At 48.3% G+C, this 22,274-nt stretch overlaps 1 protein-coding gene across 8 annotated transcripts in view; it reads left to right on the top strand.

The window, feature by feature from the left end:
- The window catches only part of GABRE (gamma-aminobutyric acid type A receptor subunit epsilon), a 70,234-nt gene extending 48,221 nt beyond the window's left edge, over nt 1–22,013 (top strand). For 5 of the 8 annotated variants that reach the window (XM_067548437.1, XM_067548439.1, XM_067548441.1 and 2 more), the window contains 6 exons: nt 4,958–5,178; nt 5,808–5,890; nt 10,389–10,526; nt 14,893–15,045; nt 20,344–20,546; nt 21,671–22,013. In XM_067548437.1, the coding sequence (XP_067404538.1) occupies nt 4,958–5,178; nt 5,808–5,890; nt 10,389–10,526; nt 14,893–15,045; nt 20,344–20,546; nt 21,671–21,964 (1,092 nt within the window). In that variant the 3' untranslated portion in view covers nt 21,965–22,013. Of the gene's footprint in view, nt 1–4,957; nt 5,179–5,807; nt 5,891–10,388; nt 10,527–12,544; nt 12,771–14,892; nt 15,046–20,343; nt 20,547–21,670 lie in introns of those variants that run through there. The other 3 variants (XM_067548442.1, XM_067548444.1, XM_067548443.1) reach the window with 3 other exon arrangements.
- Nucleotides 22,014–22,274: the final 261 nt, after the last annotated feature.

The following is a 22,274-nucleotide window of genomic DNA, read 5'->3' as shown; positions in this document are numbered from 1 at the left end:
ACTAATCCACTTTCAATCCCTATATTTAGTTAATTTGGATTAATTTTCACGAGTGTCTGAAACCAGAAAGGTTTCTGCAGAGGAGAAAGTGCTTTCTCCTACTGCGGGATAGGTTGTGAACAGAGACAGGAAATAGGCAAAGTAATTTAATATGTATTATTTTTGCCTCTAGATAACTAACTGAATGAATTGCTTTTGGAATTATATATCTACATATACACATTCGCTTCTGGGCTGAGAGTGCGCATATGAAATTTTAGTTGGCAGGGTAATTTTGGGGAAAAAGTCATTTTAGAAGGAAAATGCCACCCTCCATCAGAACTGCAGCACTGCCAGCCTGATTCTCTAATGTAGGCACAGTCCGCTTGAGGACAACCTTTTATCTCCCTCTCTGCATTTCCTGGTTGTTATGTGTTTCAGAGAGACTCTCCGTAGTGCTGGCTAATGTGTATAGTTTTGCCTGAGCAGTGGCTACGGCCCACACCATATGGATCTCAGATGACACGATAATAATTCCGAATGCAGCGTAGCAGCCTGAAATAAAATCGGTCACTGAGCTCAATTACCATTTCATGCATATGCAATGAGGAGACATGTTCCGCGCCGCACAAAGGAAATTGTAGATTCAGTGGCATCCACCCACATGTTAATTGCATCACTTAACGCTGTGTAGGCAGCCCTGATCCCCTCCCTTCTCTGCCCCTCCTCTTCCCGAATATCCTTCCTCAGCTACACGAGTAAATCTTGAATGGGCAGCCTTCTGGGCTCAGGCCTTCACTAGTATCCACAACATTGACACAAGAAAAGAACAACAAATGGCAGCTGAAATGGAGCAGAATGGCATAAAAAAATAAAATAAAAGCAGCGCCCGGTGTTGGGATTGATCGAGTGTAGATGGCAGGGTCATGTGGCAGCCAAATCAGATCTGAGTCCACAGGACTCCTAAATAAAACATGTCATGTCGACCCCTCTGGGCTTTGGATAACTACACGTCATCACATCTGGAGTTTTGGTGGCCTTCAGGCAGCCAGTCTTTGCAGTTGCAGGTGGTTTTCTTTAATGGTCTCTGGCTGTTTCTTTTGCACCTGGAGCATGTGTATTTGTGGTACACCAAATATTGTCTAGATAGCTGGATTGATACTTAGCTCTTAGACTACGTTCCGCTTCTTTAGCACCTTTCATCAAGTGATCCAAAAACATATTTCACACATTAATTAATCCTCACAATGGCCTCTGCGGTATTGTCATGGGACTGTTTTGCAATAAATGTTTTCCAGGTGGAGAAACTGAGGCACAGAAAAGTCTTGCTCAAAGTCACGGAGTGACTCAGTGGCAGAGAAGGAATCTGGGAATCCTGGATCATGGCAGGAGAGAACCTATAAATAAAGTATATGACCAGCATTCGAAGCACAGATTTCTGCTGTGCCAGGCAGTGCCTGAACTTAAGATGGCTACACTACCAGATTGCACTACAAGAGGGGTACAACTAGGGCTTGAAATCTAGACTGGATCATACATGAGAATGTACCAGGATAAGTGCAAAAATAGGACAAAACTAGGATAGGATCCAAAGCCCTGGTTACAGGGCAAGTCCCAAAGTGGAATGAGGTTTATTTCCTATTGATGGGTTAGACATGGCTGTGCTCTGCTGACAAAACAGCCATTCTCACAGGCTTTCAGCCTCCCAGGGTGCAGCTCTCCTCAGGAAAGCTGATTTCATGAGCTTTCCATCATGCAAGCTGGCAAAAATCTCACAGGCAGAACTAGGCAGATTCTGCAAAAAAATATATTTGCAAGCAATTTTTCAAATAAAATCCACAAATTTGCTTTGCTAGTATTTGTGAGGCGTTCCAGGAGCAGCTGTGGGTGTGGAATGCTGTAAGGCTTGTGGAAAGGGAAAGTTTTATGAATAACTGTGCAAATAGATCTTCACGTGAGTATTCACAGCATTCACAAGTGTTCCCATGGGCACCTTGGAAGTTCCTTGTGGGACTGGGAGTCATCCACTCAGGAAGCACAATGTCATGTGACTTAGAGGACCAACCACACAGTGCAAGTAGGAGATTATGAATAGCAATAGCCACAGAGTGCAGTGAGTAACGTGCCACCCGCAGGCTAAAAAATGTTTTCATAAATCATGCTTGGCTAGTTTTGAATAACAAACACATTCATAAATATCAACATCTGCCCATAGAGCATTCACCAAGGGACAAGGGAAAATCTCAGCCAGTAAATTTTTCCCTGCAAATTGTTCACCTAGCTTTGCTCACAATAGCAGCTGAAATTAGATGAAAAGCTGGAATTGCCAGGAAGGCTCTGCACGCACCCTCTGAATCCTTCCCAGGCCATCAGACTGTGCTGAGGGCATGAATGAGGCTCGGCCATCCCTGTCTATCATGCTGTTTGCCGGAATGGCAAACGGAATGGTTATGTGTCCATAACGTAACTTTTTTACAAGGATCCATTGTTGGCCTACAGCTCAACTCCCAAACTACAGGGTCCATGGACTGCTTTTCATCTGGCCCCCTACCCTTTGACAAGTTAAAACTGCCCCAGCAGAGCACCATGCCCAGGTACTGTCCCCAGGGAAGGAGACCAGATTTTCAAAAAAGCTTGAGATTTTGCATGCTGCACTCTTTTAAAAAATCTGGCTGTAAGTGTCAGTAGGTGAGCTACAGGGTCCTGGCCACTTCTGAAACTCTGGCTCTGATTCTGGGTACTGAGCACTTGGGAAATTGGGCTGTGCACTCGTTGGAGAACCCTGGCTGCCCCATGCAGCTTCAGCCCAGACCTGAATGTGGAACCCTAGCCTACACCCGATCCAATTCTGCTGCCTCCTCAGCCCATCTCTTGCTGACCCCGGATTCCTAGGAGCCAGTATGCGCGAGAAATCTACCGCCCTTCAGCATCGCTTTTCTTCCATGATCTCATTCTCATGCAAGGGACATATTCAGCACCAGTGACATTCATCGCTGGCCAGTTGATAGCAGAAGGACAACATTTCAAAGCAGGGAAGATGGAGCAGGGTGTCTAGCACACCGCTCCCCTGCCCATGTGGGGAGGACACATTTTTCAAGGCCGTGTTTCCATTTTAATGGCCAATTTTAAGAAGTCGGTTCTAAACCAGTGGCCAGGGCAGCAGGGGGGGGGCATAATGCAGTCATGAAAACTGGCGCTGAGATAAATCAAGCAAGGGAGGGAGGGAGAGAGAGAGGTGGCAGAATCAGACACTATTTATCACCACCCAGGAGAGACAGACACTGTCTGAGTGGATCAAGTATTTTACTGGAGTGGAGGGGAACAGGAAGGAACTGTCAGTAGCAGCCAGAGGCCACTGCAATTTCATGGCTAGTGTGAAATGAGTTTGGTGGTCTCAGCCCAGTTCCTAGTGGACATGAGATGAGCATGTTCCCAGCCATCACTAATTAGCGCTGGCAGTCTTAGACGAAAGGCCAAGGATTGAATGGGCTATGAAGCGCCTGAGCTCCTAGAGGCACAGTGATGGGGGCAGTATGTGGGACAGGCCCCACCCTTGTTCCATGAAGAGACGGCATTTAGTCTCCAGGGCTAGCAAACCCTTTCACTGGCACTGTTTGTGTCCATGGAACGGGAATATAAACTAGACCCAAAGTATCTCCTAGCTGTGAGAGACATGGCATGCCTCCTGCTGGCGGGGCCTCAGGGGTGTTCTCTTTTGGCTCACCTGGTAGAATAGCTGCCTGTGAGCCATGAAGATTCTGGTTCATGTCTCACTGGAGGTACCATGCCCAGTGACCCTGCAGCTAGTATAACACACACCCATGAATTGAAACACTATTCAAGATGACGTAACTCCCTCATTTCACTGCTGTGAGGCAGCAATCCGGGTCATGCACAGAACCAAATGAACTGCCTTTCTAGCAGGGTTTCCAGTCCCCAAGAGGTCCCACAGTGGGAAGCTGCTCAATCACCTGGCTGATAAAATTAAAATTGAGGAGGACGAATAGTCTTGTCATTAAGATCACTGGATCTGGTCACTAAGGTCATAGGATTTTGAGAATTTGATGTTTGTTTGTGTTCCCATTCAGAACGAAACCTGAAAATGTTGAAATTTTCAGCAAAAGATGTCCGTCCCCCCCAAAAAAATTCATTTTGACTTGATCAAAATGTTTCATTTTGACAAAATTGATTTGTTTAGATTTTGACTTTTTCGCTTGCTATATGTTATTTGTTATAGCATTATTTTATTTACCGGTTAACATATACAGTAATACAGAATTTTAAAAATTTGAAACAAAAAGTCATTTCAACTGAAAAGAAACAAAACATTTCATTTGGAAAACGACAGCCTGGGATATTTCACCCTAGTCAAAATTTGTTTCCCTTATTTCATCAAATCAGAATGTCAGAAGAATCAACCTGATTTTGTGACGTCTTTTGATTTCAACAGAACTGTGTTTTCCAATGGAAAACTGTTCCATCAAAGTTTTTTCCAACCAGCTGTACTCAGGAGACCTGGTCTCAGTTCCTGGCTTTGCCACAGACTCCTTGTGTGACCTTCGGCGAGTCAGTTACATCTCCCTGTGCCTCAGTTTCCCATCTGTAAAATGGGGATAATTATGTATCCCTGCTCCCACTCTGTCTGTCTTGTCCATTTAGAATGTCAGCTCTTCATGATAGGGACTGTCTCTTATGAAGTGTATGCTAGTGCCTATCAGCCTATGCGTCCACGGCCTCTCAATCAGTGCCTGTAAATGCTACATGTAATAAATAATAGTAACAGGGGCTGCCTGCCTGCCTTCCCCTGCTCACTCCAGCCGGCTGCCTTCATCTTCTGCTTACCAGGAGTTCAGGGTGTGAATCTGACCCAGTTGCCCCAAGACCCTGCCCTCTGGGCTTTGGGAGCAGAGCGCTGTGTGTCTGTTCCAGGATAGATAATTCCTCTTAATAGGACATGCTCTCTTGTCTCTTTTGGCAGGAATATACCATTGATATCTTCTTTGCTCAGACCTGGTATGACCGACGCCTTCGCTTTAACAGCACCCTCAAAGCCCTCACTCTGAACACTAACATGGTGAGCCGCATCTGGATCCCAGACACCTTTTTCCGGAACTCCAAGCGGGCCGACTCGCACTGGATAACCACGCCCAACCAGCTGCTCAGAATATGGAATGATGGCAAGGTGCTCTACACGCTCCGGTACGTCTGCAAACTCAAAGCAACTAAATGACCCCTGCAGCTTTGTGGCTGCTGCGCTAGAGCCCAGAGATGATGATGCAGTCGGGACACAATGCAAGAGGTTCCCAGGTGCTGTTCTACCATACAGCAAAGATGATGTACTGGTATCTGAGTGCTGGGGGTTCCCTGTTGCTAGTGGAAGTTACACAGTTAGACGGAGATATCAAAGAACGTTCCCAGCCCAAATCAGGATGAAAAGTCAAAATCGTGAACTGAAAATCCATGGGGGAAAAACAAACAGTTTCACTTTTTTGCAATGGTTTGTTTTGATTTTGACCATTATCTTTTATATTTTTTTTACTCTAATTAGCTTAAATCTCTACATGAAAAAGTCATTTCAAACTGGAAATGTTTGTTTCTGAAATGAAACATTTCAACAATTTCATACAAAATTATAAACATGTTTTCAAAAGTAAAAGAATTTGGTGAACCTGACACTTTCCTGTGAACCATTTCAGTTTTGACAACTCAGCATTTTCTGACAAAAAAAAGCTGTTTTGCCAGAAAATTCCAAAGTGGGATTATTTACACAGCTGTGTCTGAAGTCAGAATAACCTCAACTGATGCTGACTCTTTTGTCTCACTTCCAGGCTGACCATAGAGGCTGAATGTCTACTCCAACTGCAGAATTTTCCAATGGACACTCACTCCTGCCCGCTGGTTTTCTCTAGTTGTGAGTATCAGTGTCTTAGATACAGTTTAAACTCAACAGGCCCAAACCCTGTACTAGGGAGAACAGACTCTCTCAGGTGGATGTCAGTTCAGACTCTGGGTTCCTGTAGTGCTTGGCTTCTCCCAGACAGTACCATCAGCAGACCAAATCATGTGCTGGGAAATCCTCCTTCTCCTAGGACAAGATTCTCTGCTGCACTAAATTTTTGCTCAGTGCAATAGTGGGAGAGCGGGGAAATGGGTATGGGAAGCCATCTTTGGGGAATTGGTTATGCTCCCTCATCATCTGCCCAGCTTTGGAGCAGGTTAGGGTAGATTGGAGGTCACTTTATTGGAGGTCACCCATGGTCCCATGGGACCATCTGCCAACTGAAGGTAGCTGCAGCACAGGGCATTCCAGCCAGGAGATGGGGAGAGGATGGCATAGGGGCCAGCTATGATGACCCAATGGGGATTCCCTCAAGCCAGGAGAATCCCCAACAGGAGAGATAAGCTATATCCCATGCCCTTTGGGACATAGCAGGCCAGAGATCTGGGAGCTCGTTCTCTATGGGTTTATATACACTGCAAAATTACATCTGCTGCAGTGAGTCTCAAAGCCTGGGTCTGCAGACTTGGGGTTCCTGGGCTCATGCTACAGTATGAAAAATAGCCACATAGATATTCTGGCTTGGGCTGGAGTTTGGGCTGTGACTCCATCCCTCCCTGGGCTTCAGAGTCCGAGTTCTAGCCAGAGCAGGAACATTTACACGGCTATTTGCAGTGCCAGCCTGAGTCTGGTGTCCTGAGCTCTAAGACTCTCTGCCACAGGGTTTTTTTGGCTGTGTAGACGTACTCTATGGGTATGTCCTCATTGCACACTAAGACTGGCTCTGTTGGACCCGGGCTAGAGTAGGCTGTGTTTCTAAGCCTGTGCTTGAGCACCCACACTGCATTGTAAAACTGGGTTTACAATGGCTGGTCCTGGGTCTCAGAGCTGTGCTAACGCGCCCGTGCTGTGCTGTGCAGAACTGACTCATGTCTGCGGCTCAAGCTGTGTCCACACTGCAAAATGACAGGTCTTGTACCTGCCACAGCAGGACTCAGGCTCCAACCCTTCCCCCTATCCGGGCCCTAGGACTTGGGTCCCGAGTGCTTGCTCACCTGAGTCAGACTGACTTGCGTGTGGACGGAAATAGGGCTTGCACTCAAACTGGAGTCAGCGTGCAGTGTAGCTATACCCTCTGTTTGCTTGTTTGTTCTCCATCGCGGGTGGTGCTGATGGTGTCTGCTATTTACTGGGCTCCACCAGTGACTTAGCTTGGAGACTAGCACCACATTTTATGTCTTCACAAGAGATTTCCATCAGCATCAGGAGATTGCAAAGCAGATGTGATCTTCATAACCTCCAGGAGCGTCCTCCCCTTCTCCTTGCCTCATCTCCCTGCCGCTGACAAGATTCAGACCGTGTGGCTGTGAGCTGCTTATGAGCGAAACAAGATGCGGAGGAGATACAGTCCCTTCATCCCTCCCACCCTTTACCCCTCCCTCATTCTTTGCTAATTAACAGTACACGCCATGCATGCTCGGCAATTAATTAGAAACACGGTTTAGTTACACTGACAGGCTCCCCTCCCCCAAAGAGCTTCATATAGGTGTCAAGATCCCTGCTTCAAAACAAGTTTGACATTTCATTTTACAAATAAAGCTCGGCCTGCGAGAAGCAGCCACTGCCGCAAGGTGCAGCTGCTGGGGAACTGTTTCTGCTCTCCAGAGATGTGCTGAGGCGGGGAGGGGGGTGGAGAAGCATCAAAGCAGGGATGTAGCTTTAGCTGCACCAGTACTAGCCCCAGTGTAGCCAGGCAACGCTGCTGTTCACACTGGGGTAAGTGCTATCAGTGCAAAGACCAGCTTGGCCTGTCTACACTGGGATTGCAGCAGTACCAGTCGCTGAGCCCGGATGGCTGAACTTGGGACTCACCCCAGTGTGGACAAGGCCTTAGGGCATTTTGTTCTTGAGCAAAATGTCTCCACGTAGCTCCGGTGATGTTCTACCATTCCCCGTTTCCCAGCTGGCTGCAGACACCCCTGGGATGGCTCTGGATGGACAGCAAAGGTTCCCTTTAAAAGCAACCTGATTTGATCAGGTGGGGTTTGAGCTTCTCCGATCCCACATGGGAAAGCCTATTCGATACTTTGGGGTCATTTCCCAAGCTCCTGGGGCCTGCCGATGGCATTGATGAGGAATGAGGTCACCCCACTCCCCTGCTATCAGAGTTTTGAGTCAACCTGTAACAAAGGGGCAGGCTGTAGGGCCAGGTAACCTCATTTGGATACAGGATGGAAATCAGGAGGCAGCCCTGGGGCTAGAAAGGTTTTATCGGAAGTAGCAGAGGAACCTATTTCATACTTTGGGGTCTGATCAGCTGTCGGTTCCAGTTCCTCTCAGACTGAACCATCAGCCTTAGGTAAATACAGCGCTTCTGCCCGCAACGCTGCTCCTGCTCAGCTCTCTGAGGAGTATCATCTGTCAGGGTCTCTCCAGGGACTGTTTGCTGAAAGGTAATGGGAGAGAGAAAGCACATAAGCCCAAGTGAATTGTGCAGGTCATACTCTGAACTCCAGTGTGGCATGGAGCCAAGAGACAGATGAGTTTTGACAGCAGTCCCTTAAGCCAGCCGTGGGCCACGCTCTGATCCAGCTAACTTGCCTCTCTTTAGGGGTGTTTGCCTGACACGGTTGCACCGCTGCTGCAGCCGCCTCTCAGATCACACAGAAGTGGCTGATCCGGGGGCCAGGAGCCACATTCAGATTCCCAGCAAGGCATGGGAAGACTGATCCCACATGCCCTGGGCTACCCAGAAAGGAAAGGCAAAGGAAAGCCCCGTTCCCGCCAGCCCGCTATGCAGCTTCTCAACACATCCCCCAAGGGTTTGACTGGCAGTTCATTTCTTAACTACAATATAAGTATGATTGAAAGTGATCAACTAATTCCCTTGGCTCAGAGCCCTGACCGAGCGTCTTGCCCCCAGGCAGTGCTGCCGTTCCACCCCATTGCTGACATGCGCCACCCGTTCTTAGACCAGGTTCACTCTGCTGTCGCTCCTCCATGCCCCCTGCTAATCCACACCTACCCCTTCACACCAGTTCTTCAAAACACCTCACTACAGACCTGACACACCTCCTATTCCACCCAGTTCTGCCTGTGCATCTCAGCCTGAACAGCAGCACTCCATTATAGCATCTAATCCACTACTAGTACTTAGCTGTGTTCAGCCACAGATCTCATAGTGCTTTACAGAGGGCAGTATCATTATCCCCATTTTACAGGTCGTCTAAGGTGACCCAGTAAAATGGTGGCAGGGCTAGGAATTCCTGAGTTGTAGTTCAGTGCCCTAACCCCTAGGCCACACTGCCTCCCCATGGTAAGCTTGTCAATACGTCTCATTCCTATTCTTCAGCACTCTCTGGTTTGTCATATCCATCATCGCCCATGCAGCAGTAACAGTGCACCACAAGCCTGACCAATTGTGGGCTCCCACAGCGCATAACTCCACCAGTGTCTGGGCTTGGATCCTATCCCTTAGTGCTGGAGAAGGAACCCGCTGCTCTCCATTCACCTCTTACAGGGAATGGTAGTCACTTGCCACATCCACATGCAGGGCTGGGTAGGGCTAGATCTCTCAGACATGGGGGATGCGAGGGACAAAGCTGTCATAAGGGCTGTGTGGAAACTTGCAATGTACAGATGGGAGCTGCTGCCGGGGGGCGGGGCCCTGAAATAGCTTAGCAGAGAAGAGTGAACCAACACACAGGCATTCAAATAGAAACAACACTTGTGATAATGGGAAGGGCTAAAAACATGTTGTCTGTAGGGTGGCCAGCGTGGATGGAGGACCTGTTGGGTCAGCAGTGATGGAGCAGGCTGACTGAGACCCCTGGATCGAGAGATGGGGAGAAGGCAGTGTAAAAGGACTGGAACAATAAAAGAAAGGGACCTTTGGACATTTTAATAGGCGCGAGAACCTTAGTTGGTGTAAAGCGACATAGCTCTCTTGACTTCCATGTAGCCACACTGATTTACACCAGCTTGGGATCCAAGCATTTGCTTCTCTGTCATCTGTGCGTTACTGCTTGCCTGTCTTGCCTCTATAGGTTGTAAGTTCTCTGGGGAACTATAGTTGGGTTTTGAAAGGATCCTAGGAGCCCAGCTCCCCTTGCTCTCTATGCCCTGCATTATGCAGGTCAGACTCATTAATCATGGTGGATTTTGAATCAATGAGATCCCAGCCCAGGTCTTCTTGTGTGTTTGCAAAGTGCCTAGAACAACAGGCTCCCAATCATGCGCAGGGCCTTTGGCACCACCACAGTAGAAATATGAGCTAACAATAATAAAATATCACAGTAGGCCAACTTGTCTGAAGAGCAGATGGCATCACACAGACATGCATGGTCTTTATTACTGCCCAAGGTGTCATGGCAATTCACCCATTGTCTTTGCGCCCTTGCCCCTTCTCCAGATGGCTATCCGAGAGAGGAGATTATCTACCGCTGGAGGCGTTACTCCATTGAAGTCTCGGACCAGCGCACCTGGAGGCTTTACCAGTTTGACTTCACGGGCCTGAGGAACACATCAGAAGTTCTCAGGACAGGGGCTGGTAAGGCATCCCGACCCGATAGAAACACTGCTGTGTTACAAGGAGGGAGGTGTCTCCCCCGTTTCAGAGAGCATGTGCACATAGTAGGAGAGGGCAGAATGGCTAGGGTCTAGGCAGGAAGCACCAGACAGGGAGGGTTACAGTGGGAAGAAGTAGAGCCAAAGACAGAGTCATTAAAAGAAGGGTGCAGCTACAGGCAACCTGCAGGTAGATCTGCTCGCTATAGCACATGGAGAAGGGCAGCACAGGGAGTCTATAGCTAGGCACAGACTGGGAAAAGTAAGGCCAAAGACGCTTGTCCACCCACAGCCCGAGGATGGGGCAGAGCAGAGAAAGGACCTAGCTAGAGACAGCGAGGGACGAAGGGGAACGGAGATAAAAAGTGTGGCTGGGGACAGCATGAGGGCCAGGCAGAATGGGAGTCAGTGGCTGCGAAGGGGAGGAGTAAATGAGAAGTGGGGCCTTGTCTCAGGACAGCTTCCATTTTGGAGCCATTACAGAGCGTCAATGTCCTGGCTGAAGACAGAGCTATAGCATGATGCTAGCCTCGCTGTAAACGGAGGGTAATAATATGTGAGGGTGAATTACCTAATTTTGCATTGTGCTATGAGAGACTCCTTTGAAAGATGCTATTGAAGTGCAAAGATTTGTAAATTAACATCTCAGGCAGGACAGCAGGAGAGTGGAGAATGACAGGGTAGGAGTGAAAACTTATAACTCCACATTGGCAATCTCAGTATCAAGAGGTCCCTTGGGGTAGCATGTTGGCTATGTTTACACACAAGCCAGAGCTGGGCCTGATATATTCCCATGTGCTGGAGTCTCTCACGGCAGAAACCATGCATGAATGTAAACCAGCTTTGCAATGCCAATATCAGCAGGGAATTGAGACTCTTCAGCCCCGCAGCTCTTCCCTGTCATCAATGGCTTTCCTGATGTCATCAGGGAACAGGGAATCCCCAGATTGACCCCACCCCCAATCATCAGCTTCACTGAGATCACCAAGGAACTGGAAATCCTCTGTCACCCCCAGTCTCTAGCTCTAACACGCTGGGTTGTCCCTATTGGCTTCAAGAATGCGATCTCTTTTATCTTCAAAACATGTCTCCACTGCCCTAGGAGCAGTAGGTTTCAGCACCAGCACTGGCCCCTCTCCATGACTGGAGAAGCCTTGAGGGCTCAGGGCAGTGGCTGCCTGGCCAAAGAACACCACTGAACAGAAAAAATGTCGATCTCAGAGGGGAGTGTCTGTGACAGGCAAATATTAGCTGTGCGAAGAAAATGCCTCAAGTGGATTAATTACTGTCTGCCAAAAGGCTGCTGCCACACTGGGGTGTGCTGAAGGGTGGAGTAGGCAGCAGAAGGGGAGGGTGAACTTGTAAACCAGGGGCGCTTGCAGGGACGGAGAGGCAAATTCCACAGCTACCCCTCAGACGGTTGTGGCAAAGGCCTGGCGTTCAGGAGAGCCTAGCTCAAGCCCCACCCCCGAGGGGCGCCCACCCCTGGGAGAAGAGCGGGGACCAGTTAACTCCACAATATGTGTCGTGTTGCCAGCACCCGAGTGCTGTAGGATCACTGGTGTGATGTGATGTGAGGGGAGGCCAAGGAGAGGGACAGCATGGAGATCAAATCCCCCCTTGCTCTGGAAGGGGTCAGGGGCTCTCTATTAAAGGAGAACGGAGCAGTGGGAGAGCAGGATGACCTGGACAAGTCAGAAAGCCCTCTGGAGTGGACCCTACGAACCAAGGCACAGCAGTATGGAGGAAACCCAAGTCTATATAATCATGGCAAGTAGTCCTGTTTAGTCCAGGAGGGAGAGCTGGAAATGGACCGTATTAAACTCCAGGATGGTAATGGCACCTCTTAGAGCCAGTATTGAATGGCAGATGAAGAAAGAATTGCCTTCTCACCCCAGGAGCAAATGGTTTCTCCAGGGTCAGTCCTTTACAGAAGTAGTAGAGAAGAATCCGTTTCAGGGAAATACATACAAGGCACTGCCACTTCTCTCGTCCTTACAGATATGAAACCTGCCCCCGGGGGGAACTGCCTCTGCACCGTGATATTGGAAACGGACCCATCCAGACAAACCTCTTTTCCCATCTCCTTTCCCGGCGAAAGCAGCTGGCCGGGGAACCATGCACATATGTTAAAACATCAAAAAGCGCAGATTTATTCCAACAGCTCTTGCTTAAAAAAGATCAGACACCAAAGTTAGCAGCTTGGCAGTGAGGGCAAAGGGATTAAAGCAGGAGAAAGGCTGAGCGTCAGAGACAGACAAAAGCGGCACTGGCCCGTCCAATGAGAACTGATCCCAGGGCCCCTAGGCAGGTGCCGTGCACACAGGTCAGTTGGATCAGCTCCAGTCCAGCTGACAGCAGTGGGCCATATGTGTCCCACAATGGCACTGATAGGCACCCCTGGGATGGATAGGAGCAACTCAGTGGCTGCTTGTTAGAGAAATAGCAAGAAGGATGCTGGCCGGATGTTAAATCACATCGGAGAGAGGAAACCGAGCCTTGAATTATATGACTTTTTTTCTCTTGCCAGAGGATGTTGGGAAGGCCAAATGTATAACTGGGTTCAAAAAAGAACTAGCCATCTTCATGATGGACAGGTCCATTGATGGCTATTATCCAAGATGGTCAGGGATGCAACCCATGCTCAGGGCGATGTGCTCACTGCCAGAAGTGGGAAGGGGCAGACGGGGTGGATTGCTCCATAATTGCCTGGGTCTGCATGCTCCTCATGAAGGTCTGGTATAGGACACTGTCAGAAACAGGATATCAGGCTACATGGGCCATTGTTTGACCCAGTTTGGCAGCTCTTGTGTTCATAACCACCATCTTCCTCTGCTCAAATGCCTAGAGTCCCATCTTACTCAGCATCATATCTCTCTCACCCCCTTCTCTGCGCCACACTGGGAGGGTCTGGCTCTGCCCTCTTACCCCCAAAGCCCTCTCTGCCCCGCACATCGAGTGGCTTGCTCAGATTTGCTGCATCAAGCCATCATAGTGCTTTCCGTTCATCGTACTTGCAGGTGACACCTAGACTGGCTTGGCACATCCACCTGGGATGCATTGTTAACAGACAGAATCCTTGCGCCATTATATTTCATTGCAGTCAAAGGAAGCGTTGCCTGGTTAAGGAGGGTGTAAATGGGCAATGAAGCTACGGCTCCATAGCACTGTGAATTTGCATGAGTAAATGAGTAAAACACCATCCCTGCCCAGAGCAGTTTACGTCCTAAGGGAGAGAACACCACTCATCCCAGGCCGAGACATGGGGACCAAAGCGCATGAAAGGGAAGACATGGAAATAGCTGGTGGGAAGGCTCCCTGGGTGAAGTGGATTTTCAGGAGAGATTTGAAGGTAGAGAAGAGGAAACTCTTCAGCAGCAGAGTTAGGAGTCAGGGAATCAATGCTCTGGTGTGTGGGCCCATGATGTAAATATGTCTGCAAATTAGTTGCAACTTTATGGAGGGCAACGTGTGACAAAAGGGGCGAGTCTCTGTCAATAAGCAATATTGGGTAAGGAGTAAAATTACAGGCCGACTGAGTTAGGAGCCATACTTCTAATTACAAAGAGATTTTGAATGGATCCCAGCTCTCCCACCATTGTCACTGCATCCCTGCCCATGTGTGTCTTCTCCCTGCTTCCTTGACTTCTCTATGGTGAGTTGCCTAGGGCTGAGTTTGGCCACACATGTACACACAAGGGTATCGCGCCATAACAAAGGAGGAGAGGGAAGTAGATGGAGGTGCAGGAGCCTGGGAGTCTCTCTGCATTTTTTTGTGCTAAGCTAGAAATTAGTATGTCAACTTTCACAGCTGGCTATGGTGGTGATACAGTGAGTTGTACCTCAAATGTCTCCAATAAGCATCTGTCTTTGAGGTCCTGGCTCTCTTGCAAAGCAGTCAATGGCACCTTCAGGCCCTCTGTTTCTTCCACATGTTGGCTCCACAAACTTGCCACTTGAACTCAAAGGTCCCATGAGCCCCCAGGCTAAATGTCATTTAGCAAGAAAAAGGAAATACGTTCTTTATGTTTGGTCACTAAAGGGTAGTGAGCAAGGCTTAGTGGTTAGGGCTCTAGCTTGTGATGTCTAATCCCTGCTCTGCTCCAGACTTTGTTCAGGACCTTGGGCAAGTCGCTTTGTGCCTCAGTTCCCCAGCTGTACAATGAGGGTAGTGTTTCTGTACCTCACCAGGGTCCTGTGTAGCTAAATACATAAAAGATTGTGAGGGGCTTGGACCGTCTGGTCCCGGGGGCTGTGTTAGTATGATCGATAACAGGAATAAAGGGGTGATTAACCAACTCCACCTCCTATTATGCTGACTTGTCTGCCTCTTTGTGGCCTTCTCCTAGGGGACTATATGGTCATGACCGTTTCCTTTGACCTGAGCAGGAGGATGGGCTATTTTGCCATTCAGACCTATATCCCCTGCATCCTGACCGTAGTTTTGTCCTGGGTTTCCTTCTGGATCAAAAGAGACTCCACACCGGCCAGGACTTCTTTGGGTAAGGCAGACGGGACTGTACCTCCGGCGCTTGTTGTCTCAGTAGAGGTGTGTGCAGTTAGCCAATGAGGGGCATTTTCCAAAGTGTCTCTGGGACTCAGCAAAGCTAGTGAAAGTTAGTGAGATAGGCTGAGGTGCAGGGGCGCAGATCCGCCAAGGTATTTAGGCACCTAACTTCCACTGATTTCAAGGGGAATTAGGTTTCTAAGTACCTTGCAGGCTCTGGGATTTAGGTGCTTTTGAAAATGTTACCCAGCATCCTAGATGCTAGGTCACCTCATTTGTAACATTCCACACCCAACACAGGCTCGAGAACAAGAAAGAGCGGGATCTGCAGTTCTGCTAGGGGTAGCTAGTGGGGAATCTGCAGACCATCATGGGCCTCTGCACATTAGCCTGAGAGAAACCCTGGCACTTGTTCTCCTCCCAGCGGGTGAGAATGTGATACACTCACATGCTGGAGGGGAAGTGCTAGATCACTTTAGCCGGCTGTGCCTCTTGCACCACTTCAGCAGTCCTGGCCCTCCTGCCCAATGGCTGAGCTGTGTATCTAACAGCGACTTCCTGAGAGCAGAGCTCTGAGTTCTTCTATCAGCAGGAAGATCACTTCGGTGCACCTGGGAGAGCTGCTACTTTTTACCCACTGGGGTCCCCGTCTGACACTGGGCTCAGGTAAGGGGTTGTGGCTCACATGCATTCAGCTGTGCACACCCACAAGAGTGCAAGGTGAGCAAAGAGGTGAGGCCCCTGATCATTGTCTAGGTTTGCTCACCATCCCCAGCTGGCTCCTTAATTGAGGATGAAGCATATTTTATCCCTTTGGTTAGGATCAATGGTAATCTCCATTGACTGTCCCCTGACCTCTCCCCTCTATGGAGACTTTCTCCTGGTCTAGCGAGAGGTAGTGCTTAGGGATCTAGCAGGTCTTCCCCAACTCTGCCTCTTCTGAGCCCATTTCCAGAATCTTTGTATTCTGCAGCATGCTGTGCATCTTGTGTGTTCTTCCCCCCTGCACACTCACTTTCACCTGGAGTGTTGAAAACAGCATCAGGCCTGCGATACCATCATCATTGGACAGAGCTAAGTGGATGCTCTTGCAATATCTGCGATGCCACCTACTTTTCCCATTAAAAAAAAAAAGCAAGGCATGGGTGGGGGAGGTTAATGTTAGTTTCAATGGAGGTAGAGATCAAGTGCATTCAAAGCACCCAAAGGAATAAATGGCAGCAGGCAGTGTGTTCTGCATGGCGGGGAAAAGCATTGGTGCTGTAAAATACATTCTAAAGGCAGGTTTCCAGAACTGGATTGACCCAGGACAGGGCTCTCCCTTTCGGATGCTGAGCTTCAGGATGTCAATAGTAATGTGTTCTCCCTGTAACCCATAAAAATAATCCCACATGTATTTAAAGCCAGAGCCACCCTACATTACGTTCAGTGGTATTTGAAAAATCTGCTAAGTCATATCCCAGATGCAAATGCACACACAATACGAAAATGTATTAGGTTGAAATCTACCCCTACTTATATCTTGGGCAACCTCAGCATGGAGGGATGGGGTAGAAGTGAGGATCCTTTTGGCTGAGCAATGGAGAATCCAGGGTATGCAGAATGCCTGCTCCAGAAATCTCTGTATCGTGCAGCACTCCAGCTGAGTTCACACTATTGTCCAGGGGAGCTATCTTCAGAGAAGGCAACATCCACGTCTGCTCCCTGTGAATAGGCTACAGGAGCCCCTCTGTGAGCTATAGCCCCATTTAAGAGTTTGAGCTAAACCCCATCACCGTTAAAGAAAAGACATCCACTGACTCACAGGGTTTTGGATTGGGCTCTAACCACCCACTGCATTGGCTAAATTCATCCTGGCTGACAATTCATTGATGTCAATGGAGTTACAGGAGTTTAGCCCATGGTGGGCGATACCTTAACTCACTCCTACCAGAAATAACACCATTGTTTTCACCAGGAATTTCACACTTGTCACAGGTTCAGCTAAGAATCTCACAATTGGTCCTTCACTGCCCGGGGCCTGTAGTCTACCAACCCAGACTCAGTTTGGGCATTAAGAGGTAACCCATCAGCTCCTACCTGATGACCACCACATATGTGCCCACCACCAGGGTGGATGGAGATGCTGGAAGTGATGCAGTTTTTCTATATCACATAATGTTTAAGCATTTTCGAGCATCCAATCCAAAGAAATCATAAATTCACAGAAAGGGCCATAACTCGTAGAAACAGTCTAATTTTGACCAAAATTGGCAGAACGCTTCTAAATACAATTCATAGTGTAATTATGTACTCAAAATAGTACTGTTTTGGAAAGTTTGGGAAATATTTAGGTCCAAGTGATATATTTTATGCATTTTTCCTGTACTACTTTGCCTTCAATTAAAACAAAAGTCTGTAATCCCATGACAGTCTGAGCATGTTTGCACCATGTAATACAATCAAAACATTTGTCATTATTTGTAGAGTGGACTGATTTGAGAAAAGTTTTTCTGTCTGCTATTTTTATGAAGTTATGCAAATAATAAGACCCCATCCCTTAATTACAAAACACATATTTTGATGTTATCTGCTTGGCTGGAGACGTATGTCTAAAGCACACTTAGTACAACTGTAATTATTTTCTTACCATCCCTGAATACAATGAATCTATGTAAACTACTTATATAACAGTAATGATTCTTAGTAGAAGGGCCGCAGAGTGTCTCGTATGAATGCATCATATGAATAACAAAGTATAACCATGTACTTTTATGTAACCCCTACCTCTATGAGCTACTGACTGTCTAATCCAACGCCCCTTCGAGCTATATTTACTCATAAAATAGAGACAGTAATTTGAAGACACTTGAAACATTTCTATTCCCCTTCAGAATCTCTCTGATGTGTTTGCTACTCCGTTGCTACACTCGTCACTGTCACAGTTGCGTGCATCGCAGCACACCACATCTTCCCTGTGGCATTTGCATCTCCTTGTTGCACAGTTTCTCTCACAGCCACAATGCACAAAGGTGAGGCTGGCTTCTGGAGCAGGTGGCAGCAACATCAATTTAGAAACAAGATTTTCCATGCTATCTATTATCCATCTGTTGTTGACAGAGGACATTTGAAGATACTGAACTGTTGCATGATTCCTTATGTAGGACTGATAATTTGTACTGAGATGTACTGTGGTAAGGAACAAACCAGATACCCGTGAGATGTAGGCTGCTGACTCTGAAAAAGCTGCAGTTGGGTTGGACTGCAGTTACCTGCCTTCAAATCTTGCTAGTGACACTGAACAAAGACTACTTGATTCACCTGCTGCTGGATTCTTCATTAACTTTCTGGTTAGTGCAGGGCTGGCCATGTCATGAATGCAAAGGAATGGTCCTAATTTGTAAAGCCATCAACAGGCAGAGACGTAGCTAACTCCTAGCCCATCGTATCGTCTTTACCATGTCTGAGTGTTTCTGCTTGTTGTCCTCACAACTGCTCCCAAAGTAGGTAATGAGAGCACATTTATAAATGACAGCATATCACCACCCCTGTGTGGATCTAGGACACAGGGGCTGAGACGAGGTAAGTTTGGTCTATATTACAGGCAAATAGCACTGTGACTGTAAGGGAGCCGAGAACCGGCATGTCTCAGGCACGTAGCCCTGAGACCAGAGGAGAGGGATGCTGAGAGCAGGCATGCTCAGTTCATAGCACAGACACTAGGAGAGCTGAGAATGCCACAAGCATTGACATCAGTGTGGGGAACACACAACAGACACCTTCAGTGCAGGCCACAGCCTCCCACCCAAGACCAGGGTGGGGAATTGAGAATAAGCCATCTCAGTGCAGCCATAGACCTAGAGCCCTGAGACAGTAGGTGTCCAAATGGGCACGTGTGAGCAGCTTCCTGGAGCACCTCTTCCCCCACACTCCTGCTGCTCGGGCGTGGGGAGAAAAGAGCTTTAAACTCCACCCAGTTCTCTGCATGCTAAGCTGCTGTCCCTAGCCTGTTTTTTTTTTCTCATGCCCCTGAAAGCTGATGTAGCATCACATCCATTGACAACATGAATGCTTGGCAGCATGACACAAGTCTATGTCCAGCTCCATAGCCACTATGTGTATGGGAATGAATATCTTCCTTCGGCCAGCACCAGTTCTGAAATAAAATTCCTCTCTTCCAAGCATAGAGCAATGTCTTGCGCACATAGATGCAGCATCTGAGCCCAAGCTTCACAGTAGAACTGTTTTCTCTGAGTGTTTGCTTTGCATGAACGACATGAGAACAGGCGTGAATCTGCTTCCCCACGATCTGCCTTGAGTTCTGATATTGCAGAATGGTCGCCGGGCACTACTTTCACTGCTCGCGTGATGGTGTGACACCCACCAGCAAGACATACTTAATGACCAGGGGAGAATCTGAGTTCACATATCATGATCTAGTCACAGCAGAGAAAGTCGGCAGTGTTAGATTTAGACCTGGGCTACACTGCCGGCGTCGATGAAAGATACGCAAGTTTGAGTATGTATCGCCTGTCGACTTACTAGCTTTCACTTACCGCAGCATCTTCACTGCGCTGTGTTTAGTTAAATTAAAGTATTTTAATGAATGACATGGTACAAACAAGCTCAGACTTTCATGTGTCTACAGACTTTTGCTTTGCTTGAAGGCATAGAATGTACAGGAAAATGCATAACATGTATCATCTGAGGCTAAATATTTCCCAAACTTTCCAAACCAGTACTATTTTGAGTACATAGTTACTTTATCAATTGTATTTAGAAGCTTTCTGCTAAGTTTGATCAAAATTGGACTACGTTGCTTCAAGTTTATGGCTCTTGGTGTCTCAAGCTGCATAGTCAGAAACAGAGGCACACTAATCAGTTGCCCCCTCTTGGAAGTGTTGGCCCTAGCTTTTAGAGACAGAGATGTTGAATGTTGTTAAGTCCGTAGATCAGGTTAGGCCCATCCCTTATGCCTTCCTTTTACTTGTAAACTGAGCCTATTTGGCACAGGAATCGCAAGAGTCACGGAACCCTATGGGACCATTTTCACAGCAAACCTTTTCAGAATAGAATGACACTTCAAGTGAACGTATGCCCCTGCCCACCATCTCCGCTATCCCCACAACCGTCCAGTCAGTCAGAACTTCCTGGCTCCCTTTCGAGACTCAGGGAAAGAGGAGTGCTCTGAAGCCGCTGGGGAATCTTGTGTCGATGGTTTAGGGAGGAAGAGGATGATTGCTAATGTTATACGTAAGTAGCTGGCTCCTCTCCTTGACTTAGCCACTTCTGACAGCTCTCTGGGCCCTTGTAGGTATCACCACAGTGCTCACCATGACCACCTTGAGCACCATCTCCCGAAAGCACCTTCCCAGAGTCTCCTACATCACTGCCATGGACCTCTTTGTCTCTGTGTGCTTCATCTTCGTCTTCGCTGCTCTCATGGAGTACGCCACGCTCAACTACCTGGTGGGAAACAAGAAGCCGCCGGAGCACAACAGCAAGAAGCCCAGAGTGGTAGGCAGGGGCAAGGATAGGGGAGGGGATGAGGAGCTAGTACAGCTATATCGCAACGCCCACCATGTGGCAGTGCTTAGGAATGTCACTGTCTTGTCTGCACAGGGAACTGCGGTGTTCTTTGGCTCCTGGCCAGTGGCATACTGTCTTCATAATGCATAATAATGCAAAGCTTGCTCTCCTGCTATGTTGTTATGAGGTGCATCTCCAGGGGAGTGCCGAGGGGCGGGAGACACACTGCAAAAGACTGGAGGGAGTGGGGTTCCAGAGACTGGACAAGACAGAGGGACTGGGAGCACCACCACAGAGGGGTGTGATGGTGCAAGAGGCTGAGCACTAGAGACTGTCAGTGTCAGAGGGGCTGGCAGGCCCCTGGAGGAGGTGATGCTTGAAGAGGCAGAGCTCTAGGCAGCAGGGGCACAGGGGGGTTGGCAGTGCCCTTCCGGGTACCCAAGGTGAGTTGTTGAATATGGAAGTATTAAATCTAGCTATTGCCTCCTGCCTTTCAGTGGGCTTTGCTTACGTTCACAGTCACCCCAACCAGTCCTGCATATCTGACCTTAAAAAGGGTTGTATCCCCAAGTTCCTAGGTGGCATGAGGCTGGAAATCTGAATTCTGGATCTATCCTACAAGCCCCCGGTCCCTACACTCACTGATGGAGAGGAGCTATGCTGCTGAGCTGAAGACAGACTTCTGCTCCAAGAGTGAGCGGTTAGAATCACAGCACTGCCCCCGCTTTCCTCCAGGGGTGGATGTGGAAATGTGACAGCAATCAGGGAACATGTCTGGGCAACATCCTGTGCTCCTAGACCCCATCCAGGCTCAGTGGGAATGTGACAGGCAGCGCGGCTGAGAAAATCATGTAGTGGGTGGGGCCTGGAACATCAGAGACAGAGCTGGGGCTTAGCACTCTCTACCCAGACCCGGGCCCAGGATAAGCCAGGGAAGTGAATTACAGTCAGACAGGAAGCTAGGAAATTGTAGCTCTCTAGAATCCCTCTGTACTGAGCTATGTCCAGAATATGCCAGTGGACTGACAGACGGCCAGTAGCAGGGTTTGCTGTCTGGACGAATGAGGTTTCATCTTTACTTTCTCTCTAACCCATTCTCCTCCCTGTTCTAGCCCCCTGCCAATGCCCACGTGATGCCCTCCTTCACCACCATCAATATCAACAACATCATGCACTGGCCTCCTGCGATGGAGGAGGAGGAGGAAGAGGAGCCTGGCTCCCCTTGCCTAGAAGGGAAGGAATGTGAGAGGTTTTTTTGCTGCATCGAGGACTGTCAGACAGGGACGTGGCGGGAGGGCCGCATCCGCATTCACATCTCCCGCCTGGACTCCTACTCCCGAGTTTTCTTCCCCACCGCCTTCCTGCTCTTCAACATCGTGTACTGGATTGCCTATCTCTATCTCTAGCTGTTCCCCACGTTGTGCTGAAATAAACCAGATGCCAGCAAGATTTGCAAAAAAGGAAAATGGGGTCGCGTCTCATTTTAGTCATTCATTACTTTTGGCACTTGCCCAATCTTAACCCCTTCCTGCCCTTCTGAGTAGAACTAGTTGGGAGCAGGGGGGAAGCGTGGCCAAACGCTTTGAGGAAAATCAGGTCATTGTCACATGGGAAATTTTCTTGGGAAAATTTCCAATTTTCATCAAAAATACAAACCTGAACATTTTCTCCATTTTCAATGAAAGCCAAATAATTCCATGGAAAATGTTGACGAAA

This window comes from Emydura macquarii, unplaced genomic scaffold (assembly GCF_026122565.2).
Source record: "Emydura macquarii macquarii isolate MOO-44397 ecotype Brisbane River unplaced genomic scaffold, CSIRO-AGI_Emac_v2 contig_1253, whole genome shotgun sequence".
NCBI lineage: Eukaryota > Metazoa > Chordata > Testudines > Chelidae > Emydura > Emydura macquarii.
The sequence above is the reverse complement of the archived record's forward strand: the minus strand, read 5'-3'. Positions and strand labels throughout refer to the sequence as shown.